General features: G+C 36.8%; 1 protein-coding gene across 1 annotated transcript in view; it reads left to right on the top strand.

Moving 5' to 3' along the window:
• Window positions 1–25,858, top strand: part of LOC122787923 (dynein beta chain, flagellar outer arm-like) — a 5,188,001-nt gene that overhangs the window by 4,485,727 nt on the left and 676,416 nt on the right. The window contains exon 93 of the mRNA XM_044054850.1: window positions 12,483–12,605. Within this exon, the coding sequence (XP_043910785.1) occupies window positions 12,483–12,605 (123 nt within the window). The remainder of the gene's footprint in view (window positions 1–12,482; window positions 12,606–25,858) is intronic.

Here is a 25,858-nt window from a genome sequence, read left to right as displayed (position 1 = left end):
GTTCAATTAACTGCATCGAAAATGTTTATTAATCTGTTGATTGAACATTATGATAAGCAGTTACCTGAGGACATGGTCAAACTAAAAGCTAGCCAGGAATGTATTCGAATTTTTGAAAGGACTCAAAAGTATGAAGACATATATGCAGATTTTTTTGCTGACATGGACAAATTTGAAAAGAAGCTACAGGGGTGAAAAATGAAAAAATACACCAGATACTTAAATAATTTTAAGAACGAGACCGTTTATGTTAAGAAGGAGCCTAAATGGTGGGTATGCTTCAGTGATTCAACTGGTTCAAATAGACCTAAAAGGAAGAAGGTTAGGTCTATCTTGAGGAACAACATGTCCAGTATGTCTGAAGGTTCATCTAGCGTATCCAGTACAGATACTGAATCGGATGGTTGAAGCAAGGGGGGTAGTGTGTCACCAGCTTCCAAGAGTACAAAAGCCCTTTAGAAGGGGTGGTTGCAAGCATCGAAAATCCATTGCTAATGGAATTGAAGCAGGCCTTTCAGTCCCAATTACAAGAACAACAGAAGGGAGCTTAACATCATTGGACTCTAGCGAATTAAATCAGTTGGTTATAAATCTAACTGAGAATAATTTTTCGCCAAGTGAATTAAGTTTGCTTAATAAAGGTCTTGGATATGTACCATCATTTTATGTTTCTCAATATGATGTTATAATTGATGTCAAGTGGCTTAGTAGACTGCTTAATTTGAAGTGTCATTTTATGCATCAACATAGTGATTCAGTTTATAATGCAAATCAATCTTTTCATTTTGCACCGTCCACTTTTCAACCTCCGTACCATAGTACAGTCAGAAAATTTGAACAACTTGTTATGCATGATTTGTATTTGAATCAGGCTTCCATTTTTTGTCCTTCAGGTGATAATCTTGGGGTTGATGAACGGAAGGCCCTCAGTTCATTGGTTTTCAATGATCAGGTTGTTATAGTAGGAGCTGATAAAGGAGGGGCAATAGTTATATGGGACAGAAATCAGTATAGATATGAAGCATTGTGACAATTGACAGATCCCATTTCGTAATGTGCCCTTCCCTTAGACCCAATAAGGGGTTTTAAACATAAGATAGATGTTTTTTTACAGGAGGCTAAGGAGGTGAATGCTATTCCAGCACAACTTTTGTCACATCTGACTCTTGAATTTCTGGTTTCTCAGTATTTTTACTTGGTCCCGAAAATCCATAAATCTCTAATAAGTCCACCTAGACAACCTATAGTAGCAGGTAGGGGTTCATTGACTGAACACCTGTCTGAATATTTAGAGTTTAAGTTAAAACCACTTTTGTCTTTAGTTAGAGCTAGGATAAAATACACTAAAGAGTTTCTAGTACTTATGGATGATTTACAGGTTTCCAATACAGATTATTTAGGTACATTAGACGTGCAGTCCTTGTACACTAGTATACCCCATGAGGGGGGTATTACAGTGGTACAATATTGGATGCAGCAGTCGGGAATCTATGCTGACAAGGAGATGGATTTTCTGTTGTCACTATTGAGGTTGGATTTGGAACCCAATGCATTCACATATGAAGGGCAATGGTATTTGCAGATGAAAGGGACAGCAATGGGGGCAACTTTTGTCCCCATCTATGCTGATCTCTTCATGAATTTTTTAGAAAACCAGTATATTTATGGTGAACATGAGTTCCACACCCAGTTATTAATGTGGTATAGATATCTAGAGGATTATTGGGTGGTGTGGGAAGGGTCAAAGATAGAATGGCAGCAATTTCAGGGGTATCTTAACCAAAATGCATATGGCTTACAGTTTCTAAGTAAACTGGAGCTTTTTACCATCGAGTTTTTGGATGTTACAGTCACAAAGGCTATTGATGGTACTATAATCAGCAGTTTATATAGCAAGCCTTTTTCCAAGAACTCAATTTTACATGCAGGGAGTTGCCACCCACCCCACACCATCCACAACATCCCATTAGCACAGTTCCATAGAGTCAAAAAAATTTGCTTTGAAGAAAGAGATTTTGAAGTGCAAGCTTCAGATTTAAAATCTAGATTTATTAGTAGGGGCTATGCAAGAACAACCATAAGTCAAGCATATGAACAAGCTAAAAAGAAACCGAGAACTAATTTATTAATGGAGGCTGAGGACAAGGGAGAGTCTTGTTCAAATACCCCAAGATTTATCACCACTTATGGTAGTAATACACACAAGGTTAGGACTGTTATTAACAAATATTGGCATGTGTTGAACACAGATCCTTTTTTCTCCAATTTGTTGGGTAATGTTTGTCAATTTGGATATAGGAAAGGAAAATCTTTGGGTCAATATTTTGATTCTTTCAAGAATGGACAATCAATACCAAGACACATTTATCAATCAAGAGGGGGTAGTACTTTTTGTGGATGTTGTAAGTATTGTAAGCTTATATAAAAAACGCAGTTATTCACTTTGGTTAACACCGCAAAAGTTCATGATATTAGAAGTTTGATAACATGCACCAGCACTTGGGTCATATATTTGGCCGTGTGCCAATGTGGTGCATTTTATGTAGGACAAACTTCATGTACCCTGAAACAGAGGATAGCATTGCATATAAGTGACATAAATTGTCAAAGGGCTAGAAGTGCATTATTTAAGCACAAACTTATACATAAGGGGGCACATTTTGTGTTTCTTGGTATTGATAAAGTTGACTCAACAGTTAATAATGACAACATAAAACATAAGATATTAACCAGTAAGGAGCGTCGATGGATCATTAATTTGGGGGCCCTTCATAAACCGGGCCTAAATGACTATTGGTGAACATTTCTGGTTTTTAGTTTCTTTAAAATCTGATATGTAATGTAACAATTCATAATGACCAACTGTTATAGGGCTGAGTACTAATGCTTGATATTTAAGTAATATATATGCACTGTGACTTTAAGTGTAGCACTATTTATCTGAAGGTTTACATTGTGGGTTATTACACTGATGATGCCAGGGGGCGAAACCGGTCTGTGGTTTGGACTGTGGAGTTGAATAAACATGGAGGAATACGTGTTTTGTGACTTCCGAGATTTATTTATTTCCTGCTACACTTTTGGAATTACTGTGCTGGAGCATGGTTTGGGAACTGTGTGTATATATGTGTGTGTGTGTGTATAGGGATAAACTATATAGGACTTCTCCTTCTGATATAATGAAAACTTAGTTCTTAAATATTGTTTACATTACTTTTAGGCTGCCTTTTGTGCTGAGGTCAAATAACCCTAACATGAAAGGTATCATAGTGCCAGACTATGACAACAAAAACCCTCTAAAACACTGAATGTGCTAGTTATGCATAAGCTGTCATGTGTAGGCTCCCCAAGGACAGTCCACTATAAAACATTCAGGGGCTGCTAATAAGATAATTTGATCAAAACACACATAATCTGTCCCAGTGTTATGTGCCCCCATCTGACATCAGCTCAGTTGACTGTGAAGGAGTCATATACATTTAATGTTCATGCTTTCTTTTTACAGAAAATGTCTTGCCAGTAAACTGTCTCAATATCATTCAGAAGTAATCCTGTAACTTTCATCTTCTGTTTTCTTTTACCCACCACGTGTCTCCAACCCCCTCAAATGATATGCATATTCTGTATATTTTTAATGTCACTGTGAGACAAAAATAAGAAAACACAACAACCATAGTACTATATGATTGAACTGGTTATGTAATGACCCAGTGATTTAATATGTACTCATCCCATTTTTCAATAAGATATCCACCTTCTTTATACACTGCTGATTTTTTTAAGTAGACATTTTTTACACAGCTTCTACAGTGTGCTACATATCATCCCCTGCAGATATAATGTAGAACTTTCCTTAATATTTAAAATAATGTTTCCAATTATACTGTTCCTATGCATCCTGAACTTATATTTCATATATATTAAAACTATTTTTTTAATATGTGGAAAAGATAGAAATAAGATGTTGTTCGTGTACCCTGTTTTTCTACATGCAGTTTGGAATACTTGCCATTTTCAGTTGTGTTTATGGCATTATTTTCCAAGCTATTATTATTTGTGTTATGGTTTGTAAATATGCATCATTAAACTCTACTTTTACTCAGTTGTTTTTTAATAAACTAAACTACAGTTTTTCTACCTTCTGTATAACATCTACAGTTTAGTGTAAATCCATATTCTTCCTTCTAAGTATCTTTCTTGAAATAACATGATTAATTATATCACTATATTCTAATCTAATGAAATAAAGAACTGTTTAGCATTTTCTATAGCTAATTGTTTTTTTCTTATGTACTCTGCAGGAGAGGATTTTGATAATCACTGTGAAAATCTTGATTATTTGTGAATATTGTGCAATAATATATTATTCCTCATTTTAGCCAAATGTTTGATACATGCATAATTATACTACTTTCATCCTTATGGCTTTTATTAACATTTTCATGTGATAGTTTCCATACGAGTGTCATTTTCAAATCATTTTATTCTGTTTTTCTCTAGTGTACATACTGCTCCAAAATAATTGTATGAATGGACTGGCTCTATTTCTAAGCTTCGAAACCAAAAGATGAGATCTCATTTTACTGCAGCTAAATACCAATAGTTTCATATTTAGAATTAATTTCTAATCATATGCTTGTGTGCGACTTTACAGCTTTTATTTTTTCTTAGCAATAGAAGTTTTAATATTACAGTTAACAGATCATCTGCAAAACTTTATTTTTTTTTCGTAGTAATGGGAGACTTCATACTAAACTTAAAGGGGTATCTGAAAATCTCATTATTGATACATAGTCTTTCCTTATTTTTGTAGTGGTTCTTTTCCTGGGACAGAGTTACTACTACTTCTCTAAAATATTTTATAAACAGGAGTGTAAAAATATATCCTTGTTGAATCCATTTTATGGAGAACAATTCAGAATAATACTTTTTTTTTTTTTTGCTGTCCTTACTCTAGCTAACAATACGAGTTTCCTAGAGTCATTTTTAAATAAAGAAAAAAAACTTTCTCTCTTTTTCAGCACATCTGCAAACTAATCATTTGGCTAGTATAGTAACTGTATTAACTAAATGAATTACCGTACAGCTTCCTATTAAAATAAATGGAAAATGTAACTTAGACTTGAGAGTTTGTGCTTCATTATGCTTTTAAATAGCTTACAAATATACTAAAATACAAAAAGTCCTACCATAACGGTAATCTTGTACTAAGCTCATTATTGTTTCTCAAAGTTAACAAATCTTATGAAAGAAAACATGTTGTTTCAAACTTATGTTTCATGTTCTCTTAAATATTTCAATTAGGCTTTTGTATTTGTCATTAGATGTTTTACTACAGTATAAGTATGAGTGTTAGACATTGTTACATGTTCAATCAGTTTGAAGAAGTTTTTGCATTCTACTAAATGTGAAAGCACTTACTATTAAAGTTTTTATTTTTTGGGTATTACATAATGCTGTTTTATTTTCATATTCAAAGTTTAGTGTGCTACAAGATTATTGGTGTATGTTGTCCATTTGTTGTGGGATTTTTCAAAAGCCTTTTGTTTTAGTTCTCTGATATAAGTAAAAGTCATTCAGTAGAGTTTTAGTCAAAAAAGTATCTGTCATTAATGTACAATTTTCTTAGTGATTACAAAAATATGTTGGATACTAAATTTTCAAAATACTTTGCAGAACAGCCAGCCATAGCACCATATAAATTAATCAGTCTGCATATTGTACAGGTACTGCACAATCCTTCATCATTTCCATATGGGAATATATAACATGTTGGAGATTCTAATGCAGATATCTTGATTAACTAGATAAAGCATGTTGATGATGTGGAGGGCAAAACAGATGCTCAAGGGTGTATATTTATTTGAGTGCAAATCCATTTGTTCTGCACTACACAAGCCACTAATATTATTTAACGCCCTTATTCTTGGAAGAGTTAACATAAGTCAACATTCTTTGTTGCATTTCACATGCAGCAAGGTAATATGTTAAAAAGCAATGGAAACCGGCTACTGGTGTGGTTCTAATACATAAATAAATAAATATATATATATATATATATATATATATATATATATATATATATGTGTGTGTGTGTGTAGATATATATATATATATATATATATATATATATATATATATATAATGCACACACACGCGCACACACACACACACACACACACACACATACATACACACACACACACACACACACACAATTAGCCATAACCATGAGTAATATAAGGAAATTAATTTGATGCCATCACCTATAATGGATATGGTGGCTATGATCTAATTTAATTATGGGAACAAGAAAGGCGCTGTGTAAGAAAATAAAATGCAGATATTATTCATGTTTTTTTTTTTAATGTTTAGCTTGCTGTCTTTAGGCATAATCAGACAAGTGCAATATTGACTAAGACAGTATGAACTTTAATAAAAGCATAATTTTATGATTTATTTTATTAATAAATAAACTATGTATATTATTATATACTATAATTATAGTGTTTCCAAATTATTCTGTGAAACATAGCTGTCTATTTCAGTGCTGTTTGACTAGGGCTTATTTTTTCTTCTTTTCCATCGTTACCCTTTTTAACTACTCCCCCATTCTTGTTTGAAAAATGTTTAAATTAAGGAAGGATAAGCCCTGTCTCTGGGTTAAGTCTTGAATGTGACTCAGAAAACCTTTGGAATCTCTTCTTTTGAAGGAACTGGGATGGAGTATGGTGGGGGGGTTGAGTGGCAAATATCAACTTGGCTATCATAGGAGGAGTGTCTGAAATTCATTATATAGTTCAGGCATGCTCTGATGGAGACCAGCACTTGAATTCTCATGGCTTCAAAGCCTGGCTATCATTTGACAGTAGGGGATTCTGAACAGACTGGTGTCTCAATGATGCTTATGCTTTTGGAGTTGCTCTGTTCAATAAGGATTCCATTCCCTTGCATATCTAAAGATGTCCGCCCTTGGCTAGATATAGTATGCACACTTCCTGCTTAGGAAATCATAGCATTGATGAAACTGATACAGCTGGGATTTGACAGCCCCAGTGAGACAAGTGGATGAGTTAAAGGGGGAATGATTGATATCAGCAGTGGAGGATGCGGGATCCAAAAAACTTGAAAAAAACATAATTAAAGACTGTTGGTATATAATTGGCTGATTACAGTGATCAGCATTTGTCTTGGAGTTACTACGTTTAGTAGAGCTATATGGGTCTAAAGCCTGCTAGACTGCAGGTCTGGGGGTTAAGTCTCTAGCAACATTTATATAGTTATTACTTATTAATGAAACTTTTCACAACTGGAGCTGGCCAGCTGTGTGCATGTGTGTGAGCAGATATGCTTATACATGTTTGTCAGCCAGTGCATCTAGAAAGGGACTGGCGTGTCTTTACATCATTTAGCCTTATTTTATCTTAACATTGGAGCAGACTGTAGTGGTCCAACATTACATGATGAGAATCTTTTGCAGAACATGTGGCTTATTTTAATCTTTCACTGTTACAGGTTACTTGGAACTGATTTGTAGTAATGTCCTTAGAATAGAAGCACATGCAATGTGGATCATCCAGAAGAGAATGAATAAATCACTGAAAACAGAATGAATGAATGAATCATTCATTGTTTTGTAGGGAAATTTGTAGAGGACAGATTAAGTTGCAACATGTTCATATATGAAGATTGAACAAGCAAAATGAGATAAACTGAAAAATAATTGCCTAGTATTGTGCTATACGTTATCAGTCTCATTTCCCCAGTGATACCATCATCCTTCTTCTTGACTCATTTCTTCACTAAATAATTATAAAGAGCTTCTCTGTCTTAGTTCTAACATTTACTACAAACTCAAGAGTTTCTTATTTAGCCTTCTCCACATTTCCAGTTTAACTCCTGACATAACCTTTTAACACATTAGTGGAGGAAACGCTTACATTTGGTTCACATTCTGCTCATGGAGGGAAGCAGTGAAACAGAGTCGAGCAGAGTAAAAGAACTTGAAGTAGATGCAGTGCAGCCCTGGCTTTTAACAGCAATCAATGTGCATGGAGTGCACAGATGTGAAAGTCTTTGTTGGTAGTAGCATGCTCCCGCTGCTGTTGCTATCCATTTCAGCAAAGAGAATGATGGCACTACAAATAATCTTGCTACAAGATGTAGCCCACATGCTAGAAGTTTACTATTGGGGAGGTTTTGTAAAGTGGCTCATGGTTAACTTCCCACCTAAGGTGTAGCAGTTTCTATGCAAAAAAGCATTGCTGATGGTCGCCAGAGAGTAAGCCTGTGGCTCGTGAAAGTTTAAGATCTGATGGCAGGATGACACCAAGCCAAAATGTTACAGGGATGTCTGGGATCATGGAGCGATTGTCAGACTATAGCTGCACTCTACGTGTTGTATGCTAGGATGTCTGCAATGTTAATGGGAGTCAGGGCTGTTTCATGAAAATTCTTTATCGTTGCTAATATGAGATAGTAGAAGTCTACTAGACACCACCATCCAGACCCGCTCATACTTAACACACACACACACACACACACACACACACACACACACACAGTTGTTGTTATGTTCAGAGATGTATTAAGGTTTCTGTCCTTTTTGGGGGTACCTCACTGTAATGCTTAACTTGTTGGTTATGAGCTAGAGAGAAGAATTTGTGATCTCAGCCCTCAGATCAGGCAAGGACAGAGGCTCGGGGCCAGAAATAAATATTCATGAAAACAGTGGCATACTATTATTAGGTTATCAGTTATTTTAAAATTCTAACAAAATTAAAGTAAAACAACAATAAATCACTGAAAAGTCAGAAAATATTATAACTACATGAACTGTGAACAAGTACACTTTAAATCATGCCCTTCTAAATTTACATGAGGTTTCTTTTCCTCTGAGAACTTTCTAGGCAGTACCCATGCTTGCCATAAATATTGACAGTGCACCTAACATTTTGCTGTGTATGCATCTAACCAGACACTCATTACTGAACTGATGTACTTTATCTCATTAAGTATTTGGATGGCATTTCCTATCTGAAATTACAGTAAAAGTAAATTCTAAAATATCTGTTCCATGACATTCTTGTAGCAAGAATTTCAAAAAATGGAACCTTTTGCAGCTATGGTTTTGGAACATTTTCTTAAATCCATTATCTCTAGCATTCAGTATTTAATAAAGCATTAAGATTCTTATGTTTCATTGACAGAATTAGATTTGCAGCTGCAACTGGCCAGATTTTACAAGCAAAACTTGAGATAGTGTCTCTTTCTATAGTTATTTAAAAGAATGATGGGGTTGAGTTAATCTGATTTGATGATGAAACCTAATATATTTTTTACTGGATATAGTGCTGAGTCCTATCTATCTCTATATGCATATGTATATGTATGTCTATATAGTGTATTTACTTTTGCTATGTTATTGCATGGCTAGAAGCTACAGTTTGGGGTCACCTTTGTTTTTGTTTTTTTACTTTTTATGTATGCTTTACTGATGATGTACTTTTATTGTGGAATTCCTATGTGTAACAATAATAATTCTTAGACTATCTAAAGAACAAAAAGTACATATCTGAAGTTTGAAATATCACAGAGCTTTTATTAATTCATTTGTTTGGATATTATTCTTTATAAGCATTATGACATTACACTGTTTACAAACATTTATAGGAAAGAAGTGAGAGAAATAATTACTTAGCTTGTAATAATATGCATCCAGCCCACACCAAACATGTGAAAAGTATATTCATATGAGCTTCAGGACTGACAACCGATGACAATTTCTTTCTAGAGAAATAGTGAGCCTGTTTTCTTTTTTTAACCATTATCCTGAGAGCTTAATAACTGAGACTTTTTCATCTGTGTGTAAAACCAGGCATACAATTCATGCTTCAGTAATCAGGAAGGGCTGAACTGTGAGCTCCTACACAGGAGGAATAGGTGTTTGGTTTGTTCAGGTATTCCTCACTTTCATTTGACAGATTTAATATCTCATGAATGTAGTGTACCATTTCAGAAGAGGCATAGACTTCTTGTTTATACCATGCATTAATTTGTCAGAGCATGTCTGTGGGTGTGGAAAGAACTGAAGTGCCCAGCAGATTAGATACAGACAGGGGAATGGGCTGAAGATTGTGGTAGAATGAAAACTATCTTGAGATTTTAAGTATACATCTGTAGGATTGTGCCCAGTTTGCATTCCATACCTCATGATCAGAAAAGAATACAATTCTGCAGAAAAGCTACCCGTCCAAGAAATGAACTAGATAACCAAAAATGTGAGCCAGCAAAGTGCCACTGTCTTGCACATAATCTTTTACTGCATGGAGCATAGTGATTGCACTGCAATAGCCAGAAAATACAACTCAATTAAGCTCTTCTGTATTGCACGACCTGATCTTTACAAATATTAAGCTCCCCCTGCTTTAGTTGTTAAGATTGGGTATAGTGCCAGGCAGTTAAACCTGCCAGTACTGACCATCAAAAGATAGAGGTAGAATAAATATTAGATTTGTCTGCCTGATGTCTGTGTTGGCAATGTGTCCCTGACCTTGTCTAACATAACAGAATCTCTTACACTGTCTTTCTGACAGTACTCACTAAGTACTTTGAAAGCTGACAAACCACGAAGAGATTTTTTTCTTGTAACTAGTAGTACATAGAGCAGATAAAGCTCTATGCACTAAAATGAAATATGATTGGGCCTTTGATCATAACCCTTTATTATGTTTTCTCAACATGGATGCTATGATTCCCCCCGTGAGCTTCACTTTCTAGGTGAATTTCTTGGCATTCAAGTCTCAAATGCATAATAGGCCAGTCATCATCAACAAGGTGTTCATAATCCTCTATGAAATGCATTATATATGAATGCCAGTTAAACTGTACACCATGGAATTTGATTGGAAGTGATATGCTGTTTTCTATTTTCTGTAATTAGAAGAATGTATTTTGCAGTGTTCATAAATTTATTGCATATTGGACTGAACGATTTGAATTATATATACCTATATTTACATCTTGTGTGATTTCTGCTGGACAGTAAACAGAGTCACTCATCTTCTGATTGTCTGGTGGCTGTGTGCTTCTGTGGCTGTATAGGTGCCATATTTTTTAGACTCCATAAAGGACAATGCTGTAACACCTTTACATTTACTTACTTTGCATTACAAACTTAGTACATCAGAAATGGGTGTCTGTGTTTCTGTCTATCTGTTTACTTATCTGTCTATCTATACATTTATCTATGCATCCATTTTTTATCTGTTATTATAAAAGCAACTCCTAGTAAGCTAGTCTTAGTGACATTTGGAGTTAAGGCACTGATTAACATACATTATGTCACAAGTGTGGTAGATATTCAAGAGGGAGATCTTGCCAGCCTGAGACGAGAGAGGTGTTTTATCAGAAAAGTACATCGCTAAGTAAGCTTTTATTTTCTCCTTCAATATGAAAACAGGGTTCCTTACTTTCACTTCACACCTGGGTGGAGGGTGACTATTCGAGTATAGGTCCAGGGAATGAACAACATCATGCTGAAAGGGTGGAGTGAAGAATGTCTTGGCATGTAGGTGATCATCTATATGCCTATGGACAATTAGTATTCCATTGATCAAGGTCAGAAAAAACAAACATCTTGAAAATATCTTATATTCTGTGGCTGTATATGGTGGTATATCCTACCCAAAATGTAAACTCCTTGCACATCCCCAATGACATGAAGAAGAAGAGGAAAGGGCTAGTAAGAGCAGATTAAAATAGGGCTGACATCAGGAATAGTTTGTTACGGAGGATCAATAGTTCTCCTTAAAATAAGTAAATAAATAAAACAGGAACTTCTTTATGTGGAAACTAAGCAACTAGAATCCAAAACATTTTAAAATTTTAATAAAAATACACTGAAAGAAAACAGACAAAATGACACACAGTGACAATCGCACTTTTTTAACAATGATTAAGCACTTTCAACTGTAAAATAGGTCTTCTTCAAAAAGCACACAATCATTATTAAAAAAGTGTGTTTGTCACTGTGTTTTTTTTTTTTTTTGTTTTCTTTCAGTGTTTTTTTATTACAGTTCATTTTGTTACCACTGTGATTGAGGCTCTTAAGGTAGTTATTCATTTATTTATTTTTGAATTTTAAATGATCTGCTGCCATCTTCCATTTCTGGTGTTCTTGAAAAAATACCTACTTCATGGAATTTATCCCACTCATGCTTATTTCTGTCTAACAGATAAAATACAAGATCATTCAGATTGCATATTATGTGTGACATTCATATACATATATGTATATTTATCTATATGTACGTGTATGTTTGTGTGGTGTGTGTTCACATGTGCATATACAAATTTTGTAGTTTTGTTTTATGCCACCATATGGCTCAGTTAAAAAAAAAAGTTATACAGCATTTTCAGGCATCTGTAACAAAATGCAGATTACTGTATAATAAACTGTAAAATTATCATTGCTCTTGTAGGTTGAGAAGCTAACAGAAAGTAGTACTGATTATAAGTTTCCATATCTCATCCAATCTGGTCTCCAAGAACCTACTGAAAAGAATGTCAAAGAACCTGCAACAGTCAACTATGTTATGTTTCAGGTAGGTATCATATAAGCAGAATGGCACAGAGACCAAGTAAAAACTGTGTACTTGAAACTGATTTAACATTATCATGAAAATGTAGTTCAGTGGTTATAGATAAAAGAATGATCTGAACTATTTAACACCTTTGTTTTCATTGTGTCTTCAAAAAAGTACTTTTCTAAGCTACCTGTTAATAATTATTTTTCCTTCAGTCTTTCTGTGCTGAGGAGCATATCTGCAGTTGTAGAGCAAAGACTGCTTTTTTATTCTCCTTGTTATAATCATCCTTTCTCATTCCTTCTCTACAGTACAAAGTTAACTACCTCAAGGTAAATGTCACCACCCAGCGATACTCATTTTATTGTACATTCTTTGTTAAAATGTATGTGGTCACAAGGAGGTCATAGTTTCATAGTTTCATAGTTTGGTACTAGGCTATCTGCCCTGGGGCATTTACAAGCCTAGCCATAGTAATGTGGCTTTTGCCACCCCATGTAATGGTACAAAAGTGTACAGAATAGATTTAGAATACTGTGCCTCTGTCTAGTAGTGACACAGTGAAGACCCCCTTACATAATAGAATTAGTTTACTGTGCCTCTGTCTAGTAGTGACACAGAGATGACCCCTGCTGTAAACCTATGATCTCCCATCCACTCGTCAAGATTTCTCTTGAAGAGAGTCAGTGAGGGGCTCTGCCTAACATAAACTGGGATTCTGTTCCAGAGTAAGGGAAGCCTCTGAGTTATGAATCTGTCCCTCCAGCATGTCCTATTCATATTTGTGCTGAGGTTCAAATCTTTAGCTCTCGTGGTTCTGATTGGACATGGCCTTGTACATCAGGCACAGATCACCTCTGAGTAGGCAGTATGCTACTGAATAGAGTTGGAGTTTCTTTAGTCTGGCAGCATATGACATATGTTGGAGACCGTTGATCCTTTTGGTGAGGTACTTTTGGGGTCTCTCTAGCTGTTGCAAGTGCCGGGTGAGGTACATACCAAATGGGGCATTGTACTCAATCATGGGCCTGATAAGGGAGGAGTGCAGGGGCACAATGACCTCCTTTGATCTGGATGTGAATCCCTTCATGATAAGGTGGGCAAGGTAGAAAGTCTTTTTAACCACTTTGGCAATGTGGGTGTTAAATGAGAGGTCACTATTGACTTGGGAGGTCTCTGATTACTTTTTCTGTACTCAGTGGGTTACCGCCTATGTGATAATTTGTGGGCACTTTGTTTTTCCCAAAGGGGATGACTATACATTTTTTGGCATTTAGTTTAAGGCCATGACTCCGGCACCAGTTGTCCGTTTCAGTAAGGCCTTTCTGTAGGATGTATGTGTCAGCTGGTGTATCGACTATGGTGCCTAGTTTGCAGTCATCTGTGAACTTTGTCAGCCACAACCCACCCATGTTTGCTTTCACATCTGAGAAATAAATGCCGAACAAGAGGGGTCCCAGGACAGAGCCCTGTGGGACACCACTTGTCACTGGCTTTGAATCTGACATGGCTCCAGCAATTTTGACTTTATGGGTTCTATCCTTTAGCCAGTTTGCCACCCATCTTGTGACATATGGATTTACATTTAAGCTGTTAAGCTTGTCTATGATGCCAGAGTGGGGTATTGTGTCAAAAGCTTTAGCCAAGTCCAGGTAGGCTGTATGGACTGCTTTGCCCTCGTCAATGGCTCTAGTGACTGTTTTGAAAAAGTCAACCAAGTTTAAAAGGCAGGATTTACCTTTTACAAAGCCGAACTGGGTGGGATCAAGTGTTTGTAAGTCCCCAATGTCTCTGTTTATTAGTTCCATAATGATTCTTTCCATAGCTTTGCAGACCAGGCTGGTTAAGCTTATGGGGCGGTAGTTACCAGGGTCAGTAGAGGTGCCTCCTTTGTGGAGTGGGACTACTGTTGCTGTACGCCAGTTTTCAGGTACATATCCTGTAGTAAGGCTAAGGTTAAATAGCATTTTTATGTGCGGGTTTAGCTCCTCTTGGAGTTCTCGTAGCACGCAACCCGGGATACCGTCGGGTCCCATTGATGCTGTGTTTTTAGCTTTGCTGTGGGCAGTTCTCACCTGGACATCTGAGATGACAGGGTGGTTACAGTCAGCTGGGATGAGTATTTCTTCTTTTGGGGGTGAGGGAAGGGAGAAATTTGCACTGAACCTGTCTGCCAGAATGTTGGCAATATCTGTGGGTTCTGTGTATTTTTTGTCATTGTGAACTAACTCTGAACATATCTGAGGGTTTCCGCCCAGGTTTCTAACATAGCTGAAGAAGGCCTTGTGGTTATCTTTAGTGTCCATAGCGATTTTTCTCTCAAAGTTGGCCTTGGATGTTTTTATGAGAGAACGTAGCTTTCTACTAGTGTTGATCAGAGATGCCTTCTCTTTATGGGATTTTGCTCTGACGTGCAGTAGCTTCCTTCTTTTGTTATACAATTTGTTTATGGCTGGGGTCCGCCTGCCCTTGGTGGAGAGGGTCTTGGTTTTATTTGGGATTGCATGATCCATGCATTCTTGGAGATGTCCGTAGAAAGCATTTGTGAAGGATTCTGCATTGTGGGGTGTGGTTTCTACTGTCAAGTGGGCTTAAAGGATACCATCTCAGTTTTAAGAATTGTAAAGTCGGCTTTTGAGAAGTTTTTCACTGTAGTCTTTTGTGTTGGGGGTGGAGGTGGGATATGTATATCCAGGGTGATTAGTTTGTGGTCAGACCTCACTAGTGAAGGGTATACTTCCAGTGTGGAGCACTTTGTCCCCATGTTTGTGATGATCAGGTCTAGTATATTATCTCCCCTTGTGGGAGAGGTGACTAGCTGTTCCATTGCGTTTGAATTTATGAATTCCAGGAACCTTTGGGCTAGGGTGTTTGGGCTAGAATAATGCACCCAGTCTATGTTAGGGTAGTTGAAGTCTCCCAATATGATGGTGTTTGGTGAGACATTCATATCCTCCAATGTCTTCAGGAAGGCTGAGTGGGGTACCTGAGATTGGGTGGGTGGTCTGTAACATGCTACCAGTTGTATAGCAGTTTTACCTATGGTTAGTTGCACCTGGATGGTCTCTGATGCTTCATGTGTTGCCACTAACCTGGAGGTGTGGGTGTCCTTGATGAATATGGACACTCCCCCTCCCTTTTTGGTTTGGCTCGAGTTTTGGGGCCGAAACGCATAATACGAGGTATAGCCTGGTAGTGCTGGGGTGCTCTCAGGAGCCTTGAACCAGGTTTCAGTTACTGCACAGACATCAATGTCCTCCATACTGAGGAGTGCTTCGAGAGCCTGCATCTTGAGATTTAGACTTCTGGCGTTGAGCAGCATTACCCTTAATTTTTTTCCATTTTTGTTTTCTAAGGAGGTGGCTTTGTCTTTTGAGCCTTGCCTAAAAAAGGCACTATGGGGGAGGCAAGAGCCTTAACCAATATCCGGAAGCCCAGTGGTGACAGATGCAAGCCATCCCTTGCGAAGCAGCGTGGCTTGTCCAACATGTCATCCCAAGCAGACAGACAATGGATCCCCCTAGAATGACACCAGTATTTGAGCCAGTTATTAAAGCTGGTCATTTTGTCTTTGTATTGTGGCATCATTCTTGGTGAGGGCAAGATGCTGCTCAGGGTCAGGGTCATACCAGCCTGGGCTACATAATCAGAGAGCTCCTCTATGTCTCTTTTCATGTAGTCCAGGGAGGTATGTCTCAGGTCATTCACGCCAGCATGGACAATGATGGAGTCATATTTGTACTTGCTTTGGAGTGACCTGAGTGCATGTGTTATGTGGCAGATCCTAGCTCCCGATAAGCAGCTCACTGTTACCCTCTCCTTGTTCAGCCTGGTAAGCGGAACGTCAGTGTGTCTGACTATAGAGTCACCTATTACTAGTGTATCAGGCATGGTGTTGGCCTTAAGGGCTGTGATTGTTTGACACACTGATTTGTTGAAGTATGTGATGCATGTGTTATGTTTTGAGGTGGTGGATTTTTGGGTGTCTGCCTTGGAAGCCTCTGTTGTTTTGGTAAGTTTTTTGTTAGAGCCTCCGAGTATGTCTTTGTGTTTTTATGTGTTTGGTTTGCAGATGTGGTAGGTCTATGTGGGACTGGGTTTGGTGTGTGTGTGGTTACCTTCTCCTCCTGTCTGGTCTTGCCAGTCCTGAGTTGAGAGAGTTCAGCCTCCAGTTTGGTTATATAGTAGCATCTCTCACATGTATTTGTGTTTGTTGGGAGGAGGAGAGGGTCGTCTGTGTACATGAGACAATTGAAGCATTGTCTCAAGATTCCCAGATTAACCAGCTGAACCGGGGAGGATGCCAGCAAGCTACCACTCGACATGCTAAAAAAATTTAAGGGAGTGCTGTGCCTTTACGGGAAGTGGGTACTCACAGGTAGTGTGCCTTTAAGGGAAGTGGGTACTCACCGGGAAGGTAGGTGGATGTAGTGCTTACTTTAGTTTGCGAGTGCTTACTTAGAAGAGAGATTTTGAGAACAAGTGCTAAGCTTATAGTAAAGCGATTAGGCTAGATTATTATAAGAGTATAGCTTTCTTAAGGGAAAATTTGAAGAGCAGACTTGGCGGAGCCAGAAAAGTTTAACCGGTGCTGCGCTATGTGCACAACCTTGTAAAAACGCTCAGAGGCGGATTTTAAACAGGGAACTTCAAAAGAGCTAGAAATGGTCCAAAACAACCAATTACTACAAGCTCTTGTGCTGAGGTCACTCCTTCAGGGACAGATAGGCTGCTCAAGGCTCCCCACTCCCACTGGTGAGCAAAGAAACTTCCTTCTATCCAAGTAAGGCAATGGACACCACAGGAACTACACCACAGCCCAGAATACAGCAAAGCCTGTATACTGGTCTAAACTAGTCGAGGAGAGGCGGGAAAACAAGGATATTTTTTTTTGTTTTTTTTGTTTTGAGATAGAAAGCACACAGAAAAGCTACACATGTCCTCCTAGTATATGTGCAGTGTTGCACTGAAAGCACGCATGATATGGACATGAAGCTTCTTTGCAGTCTAGAGAATACCACTGGCATTCTGACCTGTAAAAATTAGGTATTACTTTCGGCAAACTGCTCCCTAAAATGAATATGAAAATATTAAAAAAAAAATCTCTTTTCTCCTTGCAACCTAGCTAACAGATGTTTAATATATAAGAATTATAGAGAATATATAAAACCTTTGGTTGATGACTGATTTTTTTTTTTTTTTTTGGGGGAAAACACAGATTTCTTGAATATGGCATATGTAGATTTAACATGTACTGTGTGTGTTTTCTTAAATAAAGCTGTATAGTACTATTTTAATACTTGCATTTTTTGAGCAATCTGTGATGCAAGAATGAGAAACAATAACTGAAACATGAGACTTGCTTTGGTACAACACATCATTGGAGGAAGAATTCATTATTTTTGGGAAGGTATATTTAAGTACATTTCTGATACCAAGGATCAAATTATTTAATCTGAAGAATACTTGGAGACAATGTGATAGTTTTCTGAGGCTTGTATGGATGGATCACCTATTTTAAGGGCAATGTTTTGAATCTGCTGATTTCCACCCTGTATTTGTAACACTGAAGCAACAAGAAATAGCTGAGTTTTGGTAAAACCCAAGAAAAGCCTTTTATGTATTGTGTTGTTACCTTGGAGTTATATATATAATTTAACAGGATATACAAGAGGTACACGGAGCTTATCTCCCACTCAGAATTTTAATTTCTAAATGCAATGTGTTCAGAAACAAATATTTGAGTTTTTTGTCCCAGACTCATAATCTTTTACTAGGAAATAAAAAATATGAAACAAATCTATGCCTGTGACGCTGTAGAATAATATACATTAATTTTAACTAAACAGGAGCTCCTGATAAAATAACTGTCCATTGACTCTGCAACATACACTTTATTATTTTATTGCACATATTTATTCTTTTGTCCTGTACTAAGAGCACATCTGGAAAGTCACATGCATTTTTACACTCAGTAGAGAACTTTAAGCTGATTTATTTCAGAGAGTTTTAATTCATTATCATTGCAACAGTAAAAGGAGGAAAGGGAAATTATCCTGCTGTGGTTGCACTCTCAGTAACTCTTAGGACTGAATTGCAGTGTGGCAGTGATTCACTTTGGGCTGTGCTGTTCTCTTCAAGAGTGTGTGATTACAGAGTTAGTATATGCAAGTAATGGGGGAGGAGTCAGTACCAAACCCATGTAAATGTATATATATATATATATATATATATATATATATATATATATATACATACACATGAATATACCAAAATAAATCCCAAAGTATTTTTCACATAAGACTAACTATACTAGTGTAAATGCATGTAACACACAAAGAGAAGCTTCATAAAATGAGTTACAACAAGCTGTACTGTGAACTACTTGGACTCTGTAAGAAGCACAGAAGCTCTGAGATATGCTAAACAGTACAAGGAATTGCCAGCAGTGAAGATATGCATTGCTGACTGAAATGAACTCAGACAGGTTTACAGTTCATAAAGCTTGTCTTAAGATCAGGCCATTACAGCACTCATGGGGGGGTTCTCTAGATTAGCATTTAATTAGGTCTGCCCTAATCCTCATTTGTACATAGTGAACCAGAAAAGCCTTGAAGTCAAAACACACACAAGGCCTAAATGTAGGGGTATTGTACATACTCTTATCTTTTAATGTAATACCAAAAACTGCATGGAATTTCTGCATGCAAAATATCTTCTTTGGCTTTAAATCCATTCCTCAAATAAAAAGATCATTGCAGCTCTGTGAGTCAGTCCTGCTTGGAAATCATTTCAACATTATGCTTTTCTGAAAATTCATACCTGCGCCATGTCAATATTCTTGACTGTGTCCTTTCTTACTAATTTTTAGTTATCTATCTGCCACCGAATAATAATATTTTGAATAATGGCCACATTACTACTTTGTATTTAACCTTTTTGTTTGCGCACCTGATACTTGAGTTATAATATTGCACCACGTTTGCTAAGAGATCATATTTGCAAACTACATGCGAAAGAGAATGTATGCATTTGTGTATGAGAAGAGGCATTTTTAAAATCAGAATCTCAATGAGCACTGTCCACTTAAGTGTGATCCTTACTGCACCTGCCTGTCCAGTTCTGCCCAGCCAATGATCTGATAGCATGTCTATTCGTAAGTGTCATATATCATAGTACAGGCAGTAGATAGTTAGATTAATATTCAGACGTGTGCAGTGATCTCACCACATTTCACTTGGTATGCCCTATGCACTGTCACACAGTCTTACATAATAATAATAATAATAATAATAATAATAATAATAATAATAATACTAATAATAATAATCATTAACCAAATAGGCCTACTGGACACAGAGTCCCTTTTTGGGGACAACCTAGGAGCATTGTCTGGTAAGTGACTTGCAGTAGGCAAATAAAGGCTGAGGGAATCAAACCCTGTACTACAGGAACTATAGCTCACAGCCTTAACCTCTGTGCCAACTCCCATTACAAAGATAGATAGACTCACTCATTTGCCCTAGGTATTTTCAAGGAGGACACAGACTTTATATGTAGAAGTGGTATGCCAGTATACACCAGCTGCTGCAAGATGCCAGCATTCACTCAGGGCTCTAATATATATTTTTAGATACATTTTATGGTCTATTTATAGTATTTTGTATTTATTAGCTTGCAGCCTTCTATTTATTTATTTACTTATTCATTTATGAGCGGGAATATTGCTTTTTATTTAATTGTTTTACTTAGTTTGGTTGTATGATTGGCAGTGCTATCAGTCTGTTGCTTTTTAAGTGTGTATGATCTATTTCCTGTTACTCTAATGAAGTCTTGGTAAAAGACGAAAGCACTGAGGATTATTTGTTTGGCTGTTCAGTAAAACTCTCGGTGGTCGCTTATGATGGTTGGTTTTATTTTTTATTTATTCGTTATTAATTTTGGTTTTGGTTTTTGGCAGACTCCTGTTTAATATTTCTGCAGTACTGCATCTGTGGAAAAATCATGATATCAGTTTCAGGTAGCCCAGCTATAGCAAATATATGATATGGTAGGTGTAATACACGTGTGCCTTCTTTTTCATATTGTTTTTTTTATGGCCATCATTAGAATACCATTTATTACTGTCCAAATAACTTATCTTCACAAATTTGCTTGTCCTTCTACTAACCTTCTGGAAGCCTGCATATGAACTAATCATATTTAGCATGAGTTTTTCCACCTGGCATTCTCAGATGATTTTATTTATTCATTTTATTTTATTTAACATTTGGCTACAGTGAAAGTTCGACTGGGTAGGAAACCCATTTTCAGTGGAGGCCTGTGGAGAAAAGTACCATTAAATGGATAACAAGAAATGGCAATTTATGTAGTCAATTGCAATGCATAAATCATGAGAAACAAAATAAGCATTTACGTAATTAACAAGAAAGAATAATACATAGCCGGTATACTGGTGAAACCAGTGAGCCATATACTTGGATTTATCACTAAAGACTTATCAGCATACAAGCATTTTTCAAAGAAGATTAAGAAACTATGATTGCGGACGTACACTTTGCAGAGGGAACATGAACAATATATGGCAGGTAATGTATTTTACATGGTAGGTAAAGTTACCCCATTAAAAGAAATTAAGTAGAGTTATGTTTTAACATTAAACAGAAACCAAATAACTGGTAAGGTTATTTGAATATTTTACTGAGATACACAGATGTAAAAAGTTGTTGAAGAAAAAAGAAGGCAGTAAGAACAGGTGATAAGTGAGGTAATGATGAGCAGTGAAGAGAAAGACGCAGAAGCAAAGTTAGATAATCAATAATGGATGATAGATGGGCATGACAGAGGGGAGAAGAGAATATATAGTGCAGGAGAGGCAAATGTTGATGAGAAGGAGGTAAGTATTAGTTAAAGAGGAAGTTATTGTGAAGATATGGGGAGTGATGGAGACTTAAACTGGAAATGGGAGAGAGGCATTTGTAGTAGAATAGGAGGTGTTGGGTTGAAGTTAGTAAAGATTAGGATTTATAAAAAAAAATGAAAGGTTGACAAACAAAGACAGTGGGAGCTAGGGATAAGGTAAAGTGTAGATTAGAAAGAAGGAGAAAGAGTTGACAGAGAAGGTTGTTGTAGTAGGGGTGAATGTGGAGGAATAGAGAGAGTGGGAGGAGTTGAAGTAAAGAGAGGTGGGGGTGTGTGGTTGAAGTAGAGAATGTTGGGGGATGGTGGGAGTTGGTGGAGATTAAGTAAAAAATATTCGTGATGAAAGTGGAGCAGTAATAGTGGAATCAGCTTGGTTTGGGGCAGGGGCAAATGCATGCCATGAGAAGGTATTCTTTTGATATAGTTCTAATATCTAGAGGCAAAGCATTCCATAGTTTAGCCAATGAATAGGAGTAGAGGCATTGTCCGGCATTTTTATGTGGTCTATGTAGAGTTAGTAGCTGCTTATCTTCAGAACGGAGAGCCCTACCAGGTATGTACATTTGGAGAATTAATTTTAAGGCAGGACAATTGTCAGGTTTATAGATAATTTTATGAGTGATTGTCAGATGGAGGTAATTTAGCTGTTGGAGGAGTTCAAGCCAACTAAGTGCAGCCAGAGCAGTTTGATGATGTTTGAAATAAGATGCGCCTGTTGCAAATTTAGCAATTTTATTGTAACAGGGTTCAAGCTGATTTTTTATTGTAGTCTGAAGATTGGTTAAGATGGGGGCACCATATAGTAAAGAGGGGAGTAAGTAGGTCATGGCCAATGTTGTTTTGGTGGCCGTATCCATAAAGTTTTGTGCCAGTAGAGGATCCCTAGCTTGTGGTGTATTTTCATAATAATATTGTGTATATGAAGATCAAAGGTAAGTTTATTGTCAATTGTTACCCCTAGCAGTTTGGCATTTGGAACTATTTTGATTTCTGTCTTATTTAAGGCTTATATTTTAAAGATGAATGAAAGTGACCTGGGTATAAAAAGGAGTTTTGTTTTGCTGGGATTGAGTGGGAAGGCAGTTTGGGTTATTTGCCTAAGGTGTGCTGTGTTATCAGAAGAGGAAATGAGGGTTGAGTCATCAGCATGCTGGATAATGGAGCTTTGATAAGAAATAGTGTAGAGGTTGTTTTTGAAGATATTGAATAGGAGGGGACCAAGAATGGATCCTTGTGGCACTCCTGTTTTGTTAGTTAGATATTGTGAGAGACAGCCTTGCCATTTTACACATTGTTATCTGTCAGAAAGATAATTGGTAAACTACTGTTGAGAGGTAAGGGAAAGTTCTAGGAAAGCAAGTTGCTGTAAGACTTTAGGGTGTGAGATAGTGTCAAAAGGTTTAGAAAGGTCAAGAAATATTGTTGACGTTATTTGGTCAGAGTCTCTTGCTTTTTTAATTGCGTCAGTAGAGGATATTACTGCAGTTGTTGTACTATGTGCAGATCTAAAGCTGTGTTGGGTGAGCGTAAATAAATTGTTGTGTATAAGGTAGTCAGGAAGTTGATTGTATACACATTTTTCTAACAGTTTGTAAAAAGGAAATAGGATGGCAATAGGTCAGAAGTTGGTTAGTTCATTAGATTTCCCCCCTTTGTGTATTGGGGTTATGGTAAATCTTTTCCAGAGGGAGGAGATATGTGATTCTATAATGGATCTGTTAATGAGAATACTGACAGGGTAGGCAATAGCATCAGCAGTGATTTACAGATATTCGGAAGGAAGACTGTCAGTGGAAAGAGAACAGGGTTTTAGTTTATGTAATAGTTTGCATATGAAGTTAGTGGTTACTGGTTGCAAAGAGGGGATTGCAGGTTGAGGGACTGTAGTAGAAGTATTTTAAGAACAGAGGGAAGAAAAGGCACAGTGTTTGGGAGATGTTTGAGAAAGGGGTGGATTGACAGTAGCTGTAGAGTTAGGGCTGTTGGGCTTTTTTGATCATTAAGTTTGTGATACTTTCTATAAAATGTGCGTTAAACATTTCTGCTATTTGTGATGGGGAATTATCTGTGGCTGGAGAGGGGTTTTCTTTAGACCCAGGAGTGAGAAGTGATGAAATGGTACAAAACTTTTTTGGATTGCTTTTGTGGTCGATTAGCTGCTGTGAAAAGTACTGCTTCTTATCATTAGTTACTTGTTTTTTTTTGTTTGTTTTTTTTTTTGTTTGATTACATAGTTGTCTAAAATTTTGTAAGTTCAAATTATTTTTGTTGTTTTTCCATTCCCTCCCAGCTTTGTCTCTGATTACTAGTGACTTTTCTGGACTTAGCTAGCCAGGGTGCATGATTGATTTCTGTTCTTTTAGTTCAAAGTGGAGCTAGTCCATTAAGGGTGTCAAAGAATACTTTGCTAAAGTGGCTAACTGCATCATCTAGGTGAAGAGTTTTTAGCATAGACCAGTTTACGGACTTTAGCATATTAATGAAAAGTTGTTGATCAAAATTGGTTAGGTTACGATAACTTTTGTAATTATGGCCTTTAGGTGGTTGTCCTATAAATATATATGGGTAGGTGGTCACATCATACATTTGGAAAGGTACCAGAGTTGAAGTATTTGTTGGGATCTGTGACTAAGATCCAGTTCAGAATAGTTCTTGGATTGTTGCCTTTTTGAATTCTGGTTGGAGTTATGATGAGTTGCATATATCCAGAGAGATTTATAGTATTAGCTTAGACGTCAGCGAATAAGTTTTGTCAGTTGACATTAACATCGCCCATGATGATTGTTTCATTGGATATGTTTTGTGATATCCAGGATAAGATGTCTTCTAGTATGGGAATATTGTGGCCGGGGGAATGTACAAGACTGTAATGCATAGTTATTTAGATTTATTAATTTTTAAAAAAGAAATAAGGATTTCAGCATTACTGAATTGTAGAATGGGCTTAGAGTAAGGTACTATTATATATGAGCTGGGGTAAATTAAGGCTACCCCTCCTGTTTTTTTTTGTGATGTCTATCATATCTTATTATGGTATAGCCTGGTGGGCCAGTTCTGTATATTCAGTTTTAGCCATGTCTCTGTGACTGCTAGTATGTCTGGGGAATGTTGTGATAACCATGCATGGAAGTCTGTTCTTTTGTTACAAATACTACTGGACCTTATCAGAGCTACCTGGCCTGAATCAAGAAAAAACAATCATTAAGTACAAGGCAGCTCAAGTCATAAGCTAATTTTAATATGAAGCAGTGCAAGATAAATTGTGAGAAAAAAGAATTAAAGTATTAGGGAGTATTTTATTTTGCTGATCTTTAGAACACTAATACAGAATGTTGAATGAAAGAACAATAAAACTGCAATTAAGAGAGGATCAAAGAAATATCAGAAACTATGGTTAAAATGAAATGAATGTAGAGAGGCTGAATTAACTGAAAGTATGTAAAGTGCCTATATTAAAGAGGAAATATAGATGAGAAGTTGGGAACTAAGTAGCAATAAGGTGAATGAAAGGGCAGCTGGTGTGATCAATTTAGGGTAGGGGTGCTAAATAAAACAAACTAGGGAAGTTATATTCTAGAATGGATGAGGAGTGCCTGTTCACAGTATAGACTAAGTTAGGCTTAAGATGGAAAATGGAAAGGGAAGGAGTAGCTTATCAGCACGTTTTGGTGATGTACGAGGAGCCATTATAAAATATAAGTTGTATTGCAGTTCAATATCTTAAATTTCAACATACATTGCCAGAAAAGGGGCTACAAGATTGCAGGGATCTGGTGTCTTGAACACTCTTTTATTGATTTGAAAGTGTATTTTGCTCCTTCATTTTCCTGTGTACCCAGGTCTCCAAAGTATATGCAGTTTCCCCAGAGATATTTATAATGCATCGAGTACAGTAATTACATTTTAAATTTGATGGAAAAAAAGCTTTGTTCATTACATTTCTGATGTAAGAAAGGTTCTTTAAATAGATTTATTAAAAATCCTTTAGAACTGTTACATTCTAGATTATGCCAGAGAATAAGCAACATTCACCACAGAACAGTGTTGAGAAACTTAAACAGCTTTCAAAGTTGTACAAACACTTTGCGCTCTTACATTTTTATCTTTTTCCTCTCTGTCCTATTCTACATCGGAGCAGCTAAAGCTCCCATTTACTACAAACACGTATCTGGCAGTTCATTTCGTGTTAACAGCTGTCAAATCTGCAAAACACCTAAAACTCCTACTTTTTTCCCTTTCCTCTGTCTCTGTTAGTGCATTGAGAAGGTAAACTTCCATGCACTACAAAGAATTATGATCAGATCTCTCTCATCATAACCAAATTGTTATATATTCACAAAATAGATGAC

Source organism: Protopterus annectens, chromosome 13.part0, assembly GCF_019279795.1.
Source record: "Protopterus annectens isolate FY-2018-M chromosome 13.part0, PAN1.0, whole genome shotgun sequence".
Classification (NCBI taxonomy): Eukaryota; Metazoa; Chordata; order Ceratodontiformes; family Protopteridae; genus Protopterus; species Protopterus annectens.
This window is presented reverse-complemented; position numbering and strand designations above follow the sequence as displayed.